This window comes from Lindgomyces ingoldianus (genome assembly GCF_010093535.1).
Source record: "Lindgomyces ingoldianus strain ATCC 200398 unplaced genomic scaffold BDR25scaffold_24, whole genome shotgun sequence".
Taxonomy (NCBI): Eukaryota; Fungi; Ascomycota; class Dothideomycetes; order Pleosporales; family Lindgomycetaceae; genus Lindgomyces; species Lindgomyces ingoldianus.
The window spans coordinates 197,307-212,782 of NW_022985185.1; the positions used below are offsets into that span (position 1 = coordinate 197,307).

A 15,476-nucleotide genomic window follows, 5' to 3' on the forward strand; every position below is an offset into this window, starting at 1 on the left:
ACTCGGATGACAGGTGGTGGGGATAGGTGTGGAAGTTGAGGAACAGCGGTAGAAACGCCCAGGGCCAAGGAGGATCAAAATTGTCTTAATACGGGAAGGGGCGGGCTGCGGCAACGGCTACAGGGCTGGCTTGATGATCCATGTGCAGCAAATGTCGATGTCCTGTAAGTTAGTGGGCAGCAGCCGGCAGATGTGAGGCAGAGTGTGCAGCTAACCTGCGGGATCGGGCGCGCGTGAATTGGGACGGAGTTCGCTGTTGAAGCTCGGCTGCAATGGCGGGGGAGCGCAATCAACACTCCAACACCTCAAGCTTCAACAGCCACGGAGGAGCGAAGAACGAAACACCTGCACTGCAAGGGCGGCACAGACCTCCAGATGTCCAGGTTGCAGATTTCGCTTGGGGCACAGAAGAGAGAGTGGAGGTTGCTCCATCTCGTGCCATGGGCCAACCGTAGGTGCAATAATTAGAACCGCATGGCAAGCTCGATGCTGCTTGTGCACTGATAGTTCACACTCTGAGCCGTCTGCTCCAGGGGACTTCCCTCCTCTGCTCTGTCCTTTGCCGTCGCCTATTGCGCGCAATTTACGCAGACTAACGCTCTTCCCATATCCTGGGACAAGCAGAGCCATTCACCGTGCAGACTGCTCACGGAGCAATTGCCAGACAACCATGACACGCATGGGAAACTTGTCACCCGTCGCTCCCACGCCGTTTTTGCCGCCCGCGTCGCGAATCATATATCTGATCTATATGCGCCCGAGGATCCTGTAACCTCTTGCGCGCATGCCTAATACAACCTCCATCGTCCTTCACCGCCGGAAACTTCCTGCGCGCAATACCAGACTGCCCTGCCATTATCCAGAAGACGCGCGGACGAGAGAGAGTCATTAACCCCATGATACTCCCACTGTCGCCTTGCCCGAGCCCACAACTCCGGTAGGCCCGGTAGCATTGTATATTTCAAATATCACTTACTGAAAAACGACGTGATTTTCCGACTGCCATCGCCCTTCGCCGGACTGCTCTTTGCTGCGCTCCCGTTGCTAGTAGCGCTTCTGCCCTTCTTCGCCGTCTTTGCAGGCGATTTGACCGGGCTCTTTTTTGGGGATTTGCTGAGTGGTCGAGACATGACGGGGATCATCCGCTTTTCTTGGGGAACACCTGCTGTTGCATCACCATCATCGTCGTCGCCTCCTTCGCTGCGGTCCCGCTTAATGCCCTTTGAAGCCTCGGCAGCCAAAGGAGGCAATGAGGCTGGTACTGACAATGGCGCATTCTCTTCGGTTCCCTCTACGCGGATCTTAGTTTCACGAGAGTCATTGACGCCGTGTTCGATTTTAACTCCTTTCGTCTTCGAGGCCTCCAAGTCACGCTCCACTTTACCGATGGCATTCTCGGTCTCCTTGGCTTTGACGGCCTTTCGTTGATTCCCAAAGAAGTTTGCAATATTATTCTTGTTTTCAGCGCTATTGATAGGCACGACAAACGCGGGCGAGTTGTTACCGACTTTGCCCACTTCTTTGCTTACCGGATAGCACTCCAGCTCACCTTCATAAGGCTGTAAGAGCGATTGCAAGTCCTTACTCCATTCAGAGCGGTTGGGGTCCAACCAGGTCCTGATCGCCTCCGAGCCATTTTCAAGGATGACAGGCATGCGGTCGTGCAAGAAGTTGAGTTGCTTGTTTGAGTCGGTAGTGACGATAGCATAGGTGTAAAGCAGCTCGTCAGAGTCTGGGGGGAGAGCGAGTGTCAGTCTCAGCATAGGCCAGGCGACACGGGGCAAGGAAAACGTGGCACATCTGAGATGAGATGCGCGATTACAACATGCAGCTGCAATGGGCGGCTACGAGCAGCAGAAGGCCTATCTTGCGGTGTGCGAGTCCACGGCCGTGCAGAAGGACGAGAGTAGGACCAACCTTCGAACTTTACACAATCCCACAGGCCAGCAAAGCACATCAACTGACCATCCTTGCGCCTAGTGAAATGCGGTATCTTTTCCTTGCCGTTGTTCTTCTTTAGCCATTCGTAGAAGCCCTGTGCGACGACAATACAGCGCTTCTTCTTTTTCATGCTTGTCCACATGCCACGATCCTCGTATAACGAGTCGTCACGACAGTTGATAGTCCTCATCATAGATGCATAGTCGGGGTTGCGCTTGGTCCAGAAGGGGACGAGACCTGAAGACGCATGTTGTTGTCAGCACCGCCATATGAGAGACAGAGAGACAGAGCATAGGAGCGATCGGTGAGAAATGGATCAGGCGCCTCACCCCATTTCATAGCCTGCAGGTTGTATTTTGTGTTGTGGTGCCCCTCCGCTGGAACGGCTGGGGCAGGCGCGACCTCGTCGTCCGCCTTCATGCCTTCCTTCCGGACCGTCTCGTCCGTTGGCTTGCTCCTTCCAAAGCCGGGACTACCTGCTCGGTAGACAAGGCCATGGTAGCCGGGGGCGAAATTGTAGCTCTGTCGAAGTCCTGTGTAGTCGTCGTCTGGGGCGTCGTCAACTGCCATATGCGACTGCTCCAGCTGACGGCGCACCTCAGAGGGCCGCTGCAACCCATGTTAGACGTGGATGCGAACTCGGGCAGAGGGCCGTACCAGGGCCAGTGCATATCGGCCGCACATTCTTTGGTGTGTTCAGTGCATTGTTTGGTGTTTGGAGGGCAGCCTGTGGTGCGGAGCTGTAGGCGTTGCCGTGATTGGCCCGCGGCCAAACGTCATGCAAGAGCGAGACGAGCTTCAGCCCTACGAAGGAAATCGCGAACGGGCTCACGGGCTCTTTCCCCTCATCAATTGCGAGTGAAAGACAAGCCCCTCGCCCCTCACTCGTATTCGTTGGACAGCGTTTCGTCTGTCACGCACGATCATGTTCTCAAGAGCAATCCCTCGCGCTGTCCCGCGAATAGGCCGCTTTGCCCAATGCGAAGCCCGTCCGCAGGTGCTCATCTTTGACAAACTCCCCTTGCGAGTATGGCGACCTATGCTGCAGCAATGCGGGAGACGCCAGAAATCCACCTTTGCCCAGCAGCTAAAAGAGCAATACCACAAGAGTCCCATCCTATTCCCCATCGCAGTCGGAAGGCAAGCATGTCTGCTCCGGACCTCCAGTCTGTCCAGGCTAACTCTCAATTGTACAGTCTCCTGCTCGTTTCTGCAATTGGCGTCTTCTTTATCCCCTACTATTACCAGAACTATATCATCAGGCCATACCACAACTTCCCCGAGCCCGTCGCGAAGAAGCTGCGCCGGGCCATATTCTACAGTCGTGGACGCAACATGGACCTCCGGGAGGCGAACAAGTACTTCCGCCAGGCCCTACAGGTCGCGAATGAGGTGGGCATGGATCCGTTCAGCGATGAGATCCTCGGAGTCAAGCTCGCAATATCCTACCTGTTTGAGCGGGCAGGGCACTACCAGCTGGCCTGCGATGTGCTAGAGATCATGCGGGCAGATTGTGAGCGCTTCATCGAAGAATTCGGCGACAAGCATTGGGGCGATGGCATGCGGTCACGGATACTGAAGAGAATCGTGGAATGCAACGTCAAGCTCGCGGAGCTCTACAACACCAAATACGTGAATGAGCCGGAGCAGGCGGAGAAGCGGCTCACAGAGGCGGTGGAGACCGCATTGAGAGAAAAGAGCAGGCGGGAGCAAGACGGCGTGAAACAAGGGGAGGGCGAATGGATGACAGATGAGGAAATGGGCGGCACAATGGAGTGTATGTTTGTCTCAACATGTTCCACGCACCCGCATCTCCTCTCCTCACCGTCTATCTTAGTGCGACCACATGCCGCCAGGATGGGCAGCCACTGACTCGACTGTAGCTCTCGCCCACCACTACGAGCTGAATAATTCCCACTATCTAGCCACGCCACTATTCCTCCAAGCTCTGGCGCTGTGTCCGCCGAAATCCTGTCATGGCGTCGTACTAAGTGAGTCCTTCCAGTCTCCTTGCATTGGCAATCACTCATCACGTTTTAATAGTGAACAACATCTCCACATGTCTCGCCCAGCAGACGCCACCTCCATCATCGTCCACTTCCACATCGACTTCATTTCCGAACACCCCCCCACCATCCAGAGCTGCTCTGGTAGACCAGGCTCGGAAATGGGCGAACCAGGCGATCGAGCGAGCCGCGGCCATTGCTCCTCCAGATAGAAACGAAGAATGCGATATCGGATGTGCCGTAGCCACGCATAATCTGGGAGAGTTTCTAGAAATGGAAGGAATGGCCAAGGAAGCCCAGCAGAAGTACGAGGAAGCCGCATCGCTGGCCAAAGCAATCGGATATGCGGAGGGTCAGGTCAATGCAGTAGCTGGACTCAAGAGGCTGAAGGCTTTAGAAAAGTAGATAAATCCTCTGCTAGAAGCATGGATGGCTAGCTGTATTGAAAAGTGTAATATGTATGATTTTAAATTGCCAGTTCTGTGAAATCATAGCTCATCCTACGAAATCAGACTGAGAAGTACCATATCTTGCCTTCGTTCACATCGATGCCTTAAGCTTCCACTGCTTGACTAAGCGCTTAATAACTCAACATTAGTCCTGTTGACCTTAGGGTTATACACGCCTCCCCCTTCTCTGCTTTCCTATCTTTATAAACTTATTCCCCTCGTCTGCCTCCAAATTTCTTGCTCTGAGAATACGATGGGGGGATTGTAACCCTTTAAAAACATACTTCTCCCCTAGCATGGGGCGTCTTGCCAAATTACCGCTCAGAGTCCAGACATGTCAGCGTCCATATCTAGAGTGGTAAATGGTTTCAAGCCGCTCGAAGCTGCGTTCTAAAAACCTTTCTTCTCAGGTTCATGCGAGGGAAGTGTGTCTCAACACCTTTACATCCCCTACCAGGAACTGTCTTCAAAAAATCATATCATGAAAGAACATGTGGTGGGAAGGGGAAGACCGAGCGGGAAGAAGTTGGAAATGTTGGGGGTAGATACTCTTGGTTGGGTGCGCTGTGGTGGTGGTTGGATAATAAAGATAACGTGCTGTGTCCGTACGCAGCAGCAGCGTCGCGGCCTGGATACGAGCGATCACGCACGAGCAGGATCACGTATCTATGTCACATGATGCTCGTGCGCGAACCTCTGTGCGCGAACATCTAGATATCCCCCTTTTCCTCTGTACAGAGGAAAAACAAGAAGCAATTAACACTAGTTACCTAACACCCCTGTGCAATGTTTACACTGTGCAAACCTCTCTATCTTATATGCATTTGCTAACACTAAGTGCTAGCTAGCAAAGAGTCTATTTAACACTAATTAGTAGTTTAAATACTATAAAAAAAAAAGCTTTTTTTATACTTTTTTATTTAAAAGTTTATGTATAAAAAGAATTCTTTTCCTTACTACTTTAACTATAAATTAGTAAAAGTAAAAATAAAGTTTAATTTATATATAAGTAGCTATAAATCTCTATTTAGTTACTTAAGTAAGAGTAAAAAACCTATCTGTATAATACTATTTAAAGGTATTATATAAATAGTAGTGCTTATTTAATACTAGAAGGTTTATTTTATCTTTTTACATAAGGCTGTTTAAAGGCAGCGTATAATAAGAAGTAAGACAGTGCGCAACAACGCATAATTAACTACTATAAAGCAATAAGCAACACTAGCTCTATCTATAACTAGCTAACATAACATATTAATGTATAACTAATATATACCTTTTATAAGCATCTTAGTAAAGACCTTAGTAAAGCAAATAAACATTAAAGATTAAGTAAATAAAATTAAACTATTAAATAACACACTTAAAAATAAGCTTAATTTATATGCAGCTAACTTAATTATAGAACTTTACGCATTAAGCATAATAGATGTACATATGCTTAAGAACTTTTAAAATAACTTTATAAAGTAGAAGCTTATACACTTTAAAAATTTTAGCTAACTATTTTTATAAAAACTAATTACTACTCTATAAAATAAGGGCATTAGCTTTAAGAAAAACATAATAAAGGCTACTACACTATATAAACTTATAAAAGAAGAACACATGTTTACTATCTTACTAAAGTATTATATAAAACTATTACTACTATTACTAGTCTTAACATAATAAAAAATGTCTCTATATAAATTACCTATAGACTTAATACTTTCTCTATAATTAGTACAACTACCTTGTAATAGCTTACTATATAAGAGCATAACTAGGCAGCTACATGTTCCTGTAGCTACAGCTCTACATAAGATTCCCTAAAGCTTGTACCTACTATATATAATTTAATTACTATATAATCTATACTAACTTTTACTTACACAAGATATTATAGTAGAGAACCTTACGCCTAAGAAGGTTATATAATTCTAAAAGGCATAAAGAAAGAAAAATAACTATATAAAGCAACTATATAATATTTTAGCTAATAAGGCTATAGTATTTATTAAGCTCTGCTAACACCTTGCTATTTTTAAGGCATTGTATATAAGCATCTTTCCTAATATCTTTAAAAGGCGCGCACACATGTTCTACCTTTATAATATTAGTCTAGGATAATTATAGAAGTTACTGTATAAGCAGCTTAGTAATTACTTTAATACTAACATAAACTATAACTAGTATTAGATAAATTAGATAATAATAAGCTTTACATAAAGTAAGTAAAAGAACTTTATAAAAACTTTATATAAAGCTTTTAAAGCTATAATTAATAAACTTACTCTTATATAAAAAGCTTTTAGTTTATAATTCTAAGGCAAGATACTACTTTACACTACTGTTATATAAGCATGCTAAGGGCAACTTAAACTTAAATAAGTAATGTTCTTAATTAAGCCTATATGTAAAGCACTGTATAGTAACCTCTGTTTAGCACTTTAGGTTATAATTAATTAACAGAACAATGCATTTATAAACAAATCCTAGGACGTGTACTACACTAATAGGCAATATAGCTGTTACAATTCTTACTTTAGAGAAATAGTAATTTCTAAAGTACAACAGCCTATGCAGTGTTAACAAAAAAAGAGGGTAAGAACTTAGCTAGATTAAGTGTACAGTCTGTTTAGCAGAGTAAGGGATAATTAGGGTTTTAGAAGGCAGGCTGTGGTTTGTCCCTATAGCTGTATAGGTAGCTAGGTGTTACTAGTTAGGTAGATAAAGGTTAGAGGTATATATATTATAAGATATATAAGGCAGCTTAATCCTCTTTAAAAAAGATTTAAGCTTTTTAGTCTATTATAAAAAATAAACTAAACATTAATTACAACTTTTAAACTATAGTTAAGATTAAGACTATATACATAATAGTTACATGCTTGCATGTTTGCATGCTGTTTTTCTTTGTAGCCTATAAGCGCGCAAGCCTGCAATATCTTATTAGATAACGCATTCTGCTAAGCATTTATCTATAAAATAGCGCTATTCCTTTTCTGTTTAGTTATAAAGTCTGCTAATTACAGGGTTAACTGTTTTCTATCTGCTATGCTTAAGGCTATGCGTAATAGCAAGCTAACTTATTACAAGCTGTTTGTTAGCTATAACACGTAGGCTTCCCTTCTAGTTAGCGTCTTTGCTGTTATGTTTTTTCTGTTGTAAGTGTTAGGTTTTCTTTTTAGCTAGTGCGTGTCCTTTTATAAATGCTTAACATATGCTTATCCTTTTTAACTATGCCCTACTAGGCTCCTTGTCTTTCTACCTCTATTTGTTGCCTTTAGACTGTTGCCTAACTTAATCTGCTCTGTTACACAAAAATGCGTCCTTATAGCGCCTGTTGTTTAAGCAGTTCCTCTTACATAATGTCCCTATTATTAGACAAGTGTGTAGAGTGTGTTTAAAAAGGGTGTTATTATAATACATTTATGTTAGATGCGTCTTAGGATTGTTTAAAGAAGAAGCAGAAAAGATTATAAGTAAAGTTAAAAAAGGCTTAAAAAGATAAGATATGTAAAAAAAAAAAGTCCTTAGCACACCTATAGTCCTTAGTAGCTTATTAGAAGAGAGTGTAAAAGCAACTTAATCTTCTAGCAGATTAAAGGGTAAAATATTTAAAAAAAGACTTTTCCTTCTTAGATAAGCTTAAAGCACTTAAGGTAAAAGTAGCTAGCCTTTCTTTACCTTAGCTAGTGTTAAAGGGGCGTAGTCTTCCTACATTACAGCTAACTAATGCTGTAGTTCTAGCTAGTAAGGATGTTTTTTAGTTATGTAAACTTTTACCTAAGTAGTTTAATCTAAAAGGCGTAAGTAATATTCCTTTAGCGCCTTCTAGGCATTCTATAGGTTTATAGCAGGTTCCTAGGTGTTTTTATAGGTTAAGTATCCTACCTACTTTATTAAGTAACAGTTTCTTTTTTTATCTAAGATTTTCTTAACTTTGTATTTAAGTTCTTTTTTATCCTATTTTTAAGTTGCTAACAGGATATTTTTAGGTGCTAGTTCTAGCTTAAAAACATAGAACTATAGGAAGATCTTTATATTCTTTAGTAATTTAAGCTTACATGCTTTTAAGTAGGTTTAAATAACTTTATAAAGTTTTATTTATTTTTTAGCTAGCTTTTATGCTAGTTAAGAGTTTTTAAAGTTTATAGTATCTAAATATACATAATTATAGGGATATATTTTTAGCGCTATTTATTAGTGTTAATTTACTAATACTTTTATAGCTTTTACTGCTATCTAGGCTTTTTTACCTAGTTTCTAATGTATTTTTAATAGTTATGTTGTTTAGTTTAAGGCTTCTAGTAAATTTATTAGCTAAGTTCTAAAAAGCTTATATTAATATAAGTAGCTAAAGTTTACTTTATATAGAGTTATCTTAGTTAAGGTAGACTGTGTAGTGTTAATAGCTAACTAAGCTATTAGCAACTATTCTAGCTAGTCTGTTTATTTATATAAAACATATTTTTATAGATACTTTTCTATTTTTGTGTTTATTTATTCTGTCTGTCTATCTGTCTAAAGGTAATAGGCTATAGAGAGTTTATAAATTATCTTAAAGTGTTAAACTATAGTTATCTAATATTTGCTAGTAAAAAGTTTATTTTTATTTAAAATAATAATCTATAAGCATTTATATGTTATAAAAAGGTTCTTTTTTAGTTTAAACATAAATTCTTTTACTGTTATGCTTTTCTCTGTTACCTATATAAGAACAAACTTAGTAGTTTTATTAACTACTACTATAATTATATTACAAAGCCTTTCTGTACTAGGTTTACAGGATAGTAGTAATTTTATTATAAAGTCTATTATTACTATAGTCTAGAGTTATTTAGGTGCTGTAATTAGCTAAAGTTATCTATATAGTTTATATCTTTAGAGATTGTTTTTATAGCATAAGTTACACTCTTATAGTACCTTTATACATAAGTGTTTTAGTTATAGAATGTCTTTAAGAACTACTTTTTTTATTTTCTTTTAGAGTAATTCTATTCTAGAATGCCTAAACATTAGGGCTTTATAGTATTTTTTAATAAGGTTTTTTTATTTATGTTTAGTAATTATTAAAGAACAGATTAGTTCCTCTAGCTCTAGTCTATTATATACTATGCCCTAGTTAGTTTTCTTAAAGATTGTAAATTCCTCTGTGTTTTCTTTTAATTTATTAAAGTAGTTAGAACGTCTGCTAAGGATGTCTACTTATTAATTATTACTTCTAGAGATGTGCTTAATAATAAAATTAAACTGTGCTAACTCTATTACCTATTATACATGCATTAAGGAGAGTTTCTTTGTTGTTAAGAATGTTACTAAATTAGCGTAGTTAGTATAAATAACAAATTATTGTCTAAGTCTTTATAGTTTAACTTTCTAATTCCTATAAGTGTTAACTATAGCCTTAAGTTCTTTGTCTAGTATAGTGTATTTTTATTCTGCAAGGGCAAACTTTACTAAATAGTATGCTACTAGGTGCTAATAACTATTCTTCTGTTTTTATAAAAGGGCTGCTCCTTTAGCTTGTTTTAAGGCGTTAGTATGTACCTTAGTTTTAAGAGTTAGGTTATACATTCTAAAAACTAGATAGCTAGTAATAATCTTTTTTAGTTCTTTAAAGAATTAGTTTATCTTAGTTATCTACTAAAACTTATATAATGCTTTTTCCTTTGTTATAGCGTTAGTTAGCAGGAGCGCTATTTTAGAGTAGTCCTTAATTATCCTTTGTACGTAGCCTGTTAGTCTAAGGAATCCTCTTATTTTAGTAACAGATTTAGGTACAGGCTATTTAAGTACTTTAGTTACTTTCTTTAGGTCTATCTTTATCTTATCTTAGTTTATAATAAATCCTAAATATTTAGTTTCTTATACATTAAACTTGCATTTTTTTAGCTAAAGGTGTAGGCTATATTGCCTAAGACGTTCTAGTACAAGTTTTACTTTTAATATGTAGTTGTTGCAGCTTTCCTTAGTATATATTAGTATGTTGTTAAGGTATACTAATACAAATATGTTAAAGTACAGGTTTAAAGCTATGTTAATAACTCTTTAGAAAGTTACAAGCGCGTTAGTAAGCCTAAAAGGCATAATAAGTAGTTTATATAGTTCTTTAGGGGTTCTAAAGGCTGTTATTTACTTATGTCTTTACTTAATTCTTATTTTATTAAATTTATCTTAGATATTAAACTTAGTAAAGTGTTTAGTTCTTTTTAATTAGTTTATAATATTTTAAATTATTAGAAGGGGGTACTAATTTTTTATAGTATTATTATTTAGAGTTTAGTAGTTTTAATATACTTTTACTTTACTATTTTTCTTTTTTATAAAGACTACTGCTAATGCTACAAGGCTGTTACTTTTTTAAATATGCCCTTATAATAGCATCTTATTTACATATTCCTATAGTGTGTCTTTTTAGGCTTTAGTTAATAGTTAGAGTTTATAAGCTTTTAGCTAGGGTTCTAGTTTAAAATTAATAGCGTAATTCTATAGTTAGTGTAGGGGTAGTTCTCTTAGGTCTTCTAGGGTCTTAAACATGTCTTTATATTCCTTATATTCCTTAGGTAAGTTTCTTGTTTTGTGGGAAATCTTATAAATTTTTATTTAATTAAGGTCTTATTTTTTTTAGAATTCTTTAAAGGATATTTTCTTTAGTTCTTTTTTTATTAGATAAACTACTTAAGCTTTTAGTTCTTAGTAAGGGAACTTTTTTAGTTTTTCTTTTTTAGGGAAGTATCTGCTTCCTTCTTTTGCTTATTAGTAGAAGGTGCATAAATTGTTGTAGCAGGCTAACTATGTTATACAGGCGTAGTCTTGTTTTGTTACTAGGGTTATAGTTTACTAGTTAATTATTAAGTTATATTTATAAAGCTAATTATATTTAAGTATTACTTAGTACTTTTTTCTTAGTAGCAAGATATTAAAAGATATCTAGTTGCTAGTTCCTTTAGCATCTGTAATAAGTTTATAAGTTTTAAGTTATATCTATTCTACTTTATATTTAATTAATAAGGTGTTTACTAGAGTTACTTTAAAAAGTCTTTTTTTACTTCTAAAGGGTATCTGTTTTTAGTTAACCTATGTAGAGTTAATTGCTATAAAGGTGCAGCTACTGTCTATTAGTGTAAGGCCTGTCTATTCTTGTTCTAGGCAAGAGAGAGTTATTTCTGTAGTTAGGCTTCTGCCTAGTCCTTATCTAACAGCAATAAGAGTACAAAGTTTATAGGGAACTTTAGAATAGTTTATACTATTGTCTTTTTTTACTTTAAAAGCTTTTTTAAGGTAGCTTTTAATTTAGTTAGACTATATTTTATATTTTTAATAACCTTGTATTATACATTTTACTACTGTGCAATGTTAGTCTTCTACTTTATAATAATACAGCATTTAGTTATTTTGTTAGTGTGCCTTCTACTAAAAGTAGTAAAATGCGCAGTTTGCTTGCTTTTTACATTTTATCTAGGGTTTCTATTTATGCTTAGTTCTAGTGTTGCAGTAGGCGCACTAGGGCATTTTACAAGTTAATGCTATTCTAGGGAGCGTATTACTTGCAAGTTTACTTGCCTAAATTCTATATAGCTACTAGCTAGCCTTATGCTTAGTTAGCTAGTGTTTTAGGTAGTACTTGTTAACACATAGATACTAGTTATAGAGACAGTTTCTAAGGTTATTCTAGACTAGTATTAGTTACACTTATGTCTATCTTAGGTGCTCTTTTGTTTGTACTATCTGTAAAGGGTGGCTTTAATATGTGCATTAGAACTTGTTATGTCTTTAACTTTTACATAGAATGCAGTATTCTTTTTGTTAATAAACTTCTAGGTCTTTTTATGTAATTACTAGTGCTAAAGGGGGTGTATTAGCTCTCTAGTTGCAGGGTTTTAAAGTTATTAAAGAGGTGCATTGCTAATTAGGACTTATTTCTTTATTTAGAATTTTTTAGAATAATTTCTATTATTCTTTGTTATTTAGCATAGTGTAGTAGGTTCTAGTAATTTTCTTAATTATACTATAAGTGTCTGCGTTGTTGTTAATATGTACTTTATACATAGTTTTTCTGTAATTTTGTAAGTTATAAGTGTTGCTGCACTTCTAGCAGTTGCCTTAGTTAAATTAGTATTGTAGTTCTTAGGCAGAGATTTTAATTATTAGTTATTCTAAGGGGAATAATTTTTTCCCTTCTTTTATGTTTGCAACATATGTTGTTGCTTACATGTAGCCTTACTATTCTTTATAAACAGCTGCTTGTTCTAGTGCCTTAAATATGTTATTATTATTCTAAACTTTAACCTTCTAGTATTCTGTCTAGTATCTATTAGATTTATAATTGCCTCTACATTACTAGTAAAGGTTTTTGTTTAGTCTATCTAGAATTTTAGGTCTTGTTAGACCCTGCTTTATATATATTGCTTTTATAGTTAGTCCTTTATCTTTATTTTTTTAGTTACTAGAGTCTAGGCATTCTCTTTTATAATGTCTTACTTTTTTATAGTTAAGGCACGCTCTTTCCTTAAGCTATTTTTATTATTTAGTACTTAGCAGCAGCCTTTTACTATTTTAGAACTTACTCTTTTTCTTAGTTAAGCCTTATGTATATTTAGCATAGCTAAGATCTATTAGTTTACTATTAGACTGTTAAGTCTTTTTTTTTCTCTAGAATACTTCTAGTTTCTAGGGTGTTATGCTAGGGCACTTCTTATAAAGACGTTTTTAATGCTAATTATTATATGTAGTTACCCTTTTTATGTATTCTTTAAATTTTTTTAGTTTGCTGTAATGCATAAATTTGTCTTTAATTACATTAAATAGTCTATTATAGAACATTCTTCTAATAGCTGCTTTATTAGTTTATCTACTAATAGCTAATTATTTGCAGAAGTGTGCTGCATATAATTAGACAGTGCTCTTTTCTTATTATAGGGTGTTTATTCTATTAACTACCTTTTCCTTCTAATTAGCTTAGCTATAGATTATTATAAAAGCTTATTTAAAGGCGTTTATGTTTTAAAAAATTTTTTAAGTGTAAATAAAAAAAATTTCTTTAGTTACTTTATACTTTATCTAATTATCTGCGTGTAGTTAGAACTAGATAGCTAGGGGTCCTTCTAGGTAGAGTTCTATCTATAAGATTATTTCCTTATCTGTCTAAAAAGCGCCTTTGTTGTACTACATATATAAGTAGCATTAAGTAAAGAATAGCTTAAAGTCCTTAGCTATACTATTAAATAATTTAGGTAGGGCTAGGTGTAGTAACTTTTTTAACTTAACACTAGTCTTTTTTTTAGCAGCGTTGCAAAGTTTAGCAACTTTTATGTAAAGGGCGTGTAGTTGTTAGATGTGTAGTTGTTGTTAAAGCTAGGCTCTAAGTGTTTTAAGTTTTTAACAGAGATACTGTATTTATTAACTGTGTTCTTTCTTATTCCTAGATAGGGTTTTACTAGTGCTAGCTGCACTAGCTCCTATTATGCTAATATTAAGGGAGGTGTAAGGTGCTATACTTTTAAAGAGGTAGTAATTAATGTTATAATCTTTACTTTAAAGAAATAGTAATTTCTAAAGTACAACAGCCTATGCAGTGTTAACAAAAAAAGGGGGTAAGAACTTAGCTAGATTAAGTGTATAGTCTGTTTAGTAGAGTAAGAGATAATTAGGGTTTTAAGAGGTAGGCTGTAGTTTGTCCCTATAGCTGTATAGGTAGCTAGGTGTTACTAGTTAGGTAGACAAAGGTTAGAGGTATATATGTTGCAAGATATACAAGGCAGCTTAATCCTCTTTAGAAAGAATTTAAGCTTTTTAGTCTATTATAAAAAATAAACTAAACATTAATTATAACCTTTAAACTATAGTTAAGATTAAGACTATATATATAATAGTTACATGCTTACATGTTTGCATGCTGTTTTCCTTTGTAGCCTGTAAGCGCGTAAGCCTGTAATATCTTATTAGATAACACATTCTGCTAAGCATTTATCTATAAGATAGCGCTATTCCTCTTCTGTTTAGTTATAAGGTCTGCTAATTGCGGGGTTAACTGTTTTCCATCTGCTGTGCTTAGGGCTGTGCGTAATAGCAAGCTAACTTATTACAGGCTGTTTGTTAGCTGTAACAATAGCTTACTACGTACACATAGCTATTAATAATATAGAAGAAGCCTAAGAGGATATAAAGGATTATTTAGACTACAGTTCTTTACATAATTAAAGTAATGCTTTGTCTATTATAAAGAAGAATATTAGTTAATAAATTATCTTTATATAGATTAATTTTATGCAAAATGCTAATATATCTCTTTATATAAAAGATTCTATAACAAGACACTAACATGTAAGGAGGTAAATATGTACATTTAAAAGTTTAAAGGTAAACTAAAGTAAAAAAAAAAAAAGTTGCATAATAATAATAACTTAGATAAAGAGAAAAGTAAGAAGATTATTAACTACCTTACTAATGCTGCATTTCTCTACTACGCGACTGTAGAGGACATCTACAGCCTAGAACCTAAAGGATATGCAGAACAGTTTATTCTTAAAAATTAATACTGTACAGTATACTAAAGTAAACTATAGAATACTAGCGCAGTAAGGATCTCTACTATAAAGAAGTTATAACTTAAAGCATACCTGTAAAAATTCTTTTATATAAAAGTAGACTAGACACTAAGGAAGAAAAGTATTAGCTTTAAAAAATAAAAATTAATAGAATTAATTAGTACTATATAAATTACTAACTTAGTTAGTAATGTAATGTATTACATTCTAAAAACTCTAACACTATTCCTGCTATTACTAGCAGATGCTAACTAACTTAGGGCATACTTTAACAACATTTTAAATGTTATTATACATAAAGACAAAACTACTATCTTTATTATATAAAAATAAAGACACTTTTTTTTTAATATTAGTAAAAAAAAATTTATGTCTTTTTTTACTAAATTAGAACTTTACTACCTCTACTACTAATTTAGACACCTCTGCATAGAGAAACTCTAAAAAATGCTAACTAGCGCTAGCTACAACATTAATGCTGTAGTGCTAGAAGAGATTAAGAAGTTCTACTACCTCTACTAATTATATAACTAGGCCTTATAAAA

At 36.2% G+C, this 15,476-nt stretch overlaps 2 protein-coding genes across 2 annotated transcripts; one reads left to right on the forward strand and one right to left on the reverse strand.

The window, feature by feature from the left end:
- Positions 1-968: 968 nt before the first annotated feature.
- Positions 969-2,625, reverse strand: BDR25DRAFT_231164 (DUF159-domain-containing protein; the record flags this gene model as incomplete). The annotated part of the gene is made up of 5 exons (XM_033685370.1): positions 969-1,025; positions 1,134-1,831; positions 1,903-2,178; positions 2,271-2,550; positions 2,599-2,625. The coding sequence occupies 5 exons, from the start codon at positions 2,623-2,625 to the stop codon at positions 969-971; spliced, it is 1,338 nt and encodes a 445-aa protein (XP_033545297.1).
- Positions 2,626-2,772: 147 nt separating this feature from the next.
- BDR25DRAFT_265109 (uncharacterized protein) lies at positions 2,773-4,400 on the forward strand. Its single transcript, XM_033686896.1, has 4 exons — positions 2,773-3,081; positions 3,138-3,718; positions 3,825-3,932; positions 3,985-4,400. The coding sequence occupies exons 1-4, from the start codon at positions 2,867-2,869 to the stop codon at positions 4,350-4,352; spliced, it is 1,272 nt and encodes a 423-aa protein (XP_033545298.1). The 5' UTR covers positions 2,773-2,866; the 3' UTR covers positions 4,353-4,400.
- Positions 4,401-15,476: the final 11,076 nt, after the last annotated feature.

Bases quoted from the DNA above. Each gene is read 5' to 3' on its own strand.
- BDR25DRAFT_265109 (XM_033686896.1), top strand. From the start codon at position 2,867: ATGTTCTCAAGAGCAATCCCTCGCGCTGTCCCGCGAATAGGCCGCTTT. The intron at 3,082-3,137 runs GCAAGCATGTCT...TCAATTGTACAG, and splicing joins TTCCCCATCGCAGTCGGAAG to TCTCCTGCTCGTTTCTGCAA. The intron at 3,719-3,824 runs GTATGTTTGTCT...ACTCGACTGTAG, and splicing joins AATGGGCGGCACAATGGAGT to CTCTCGCCCACCACTACGAG.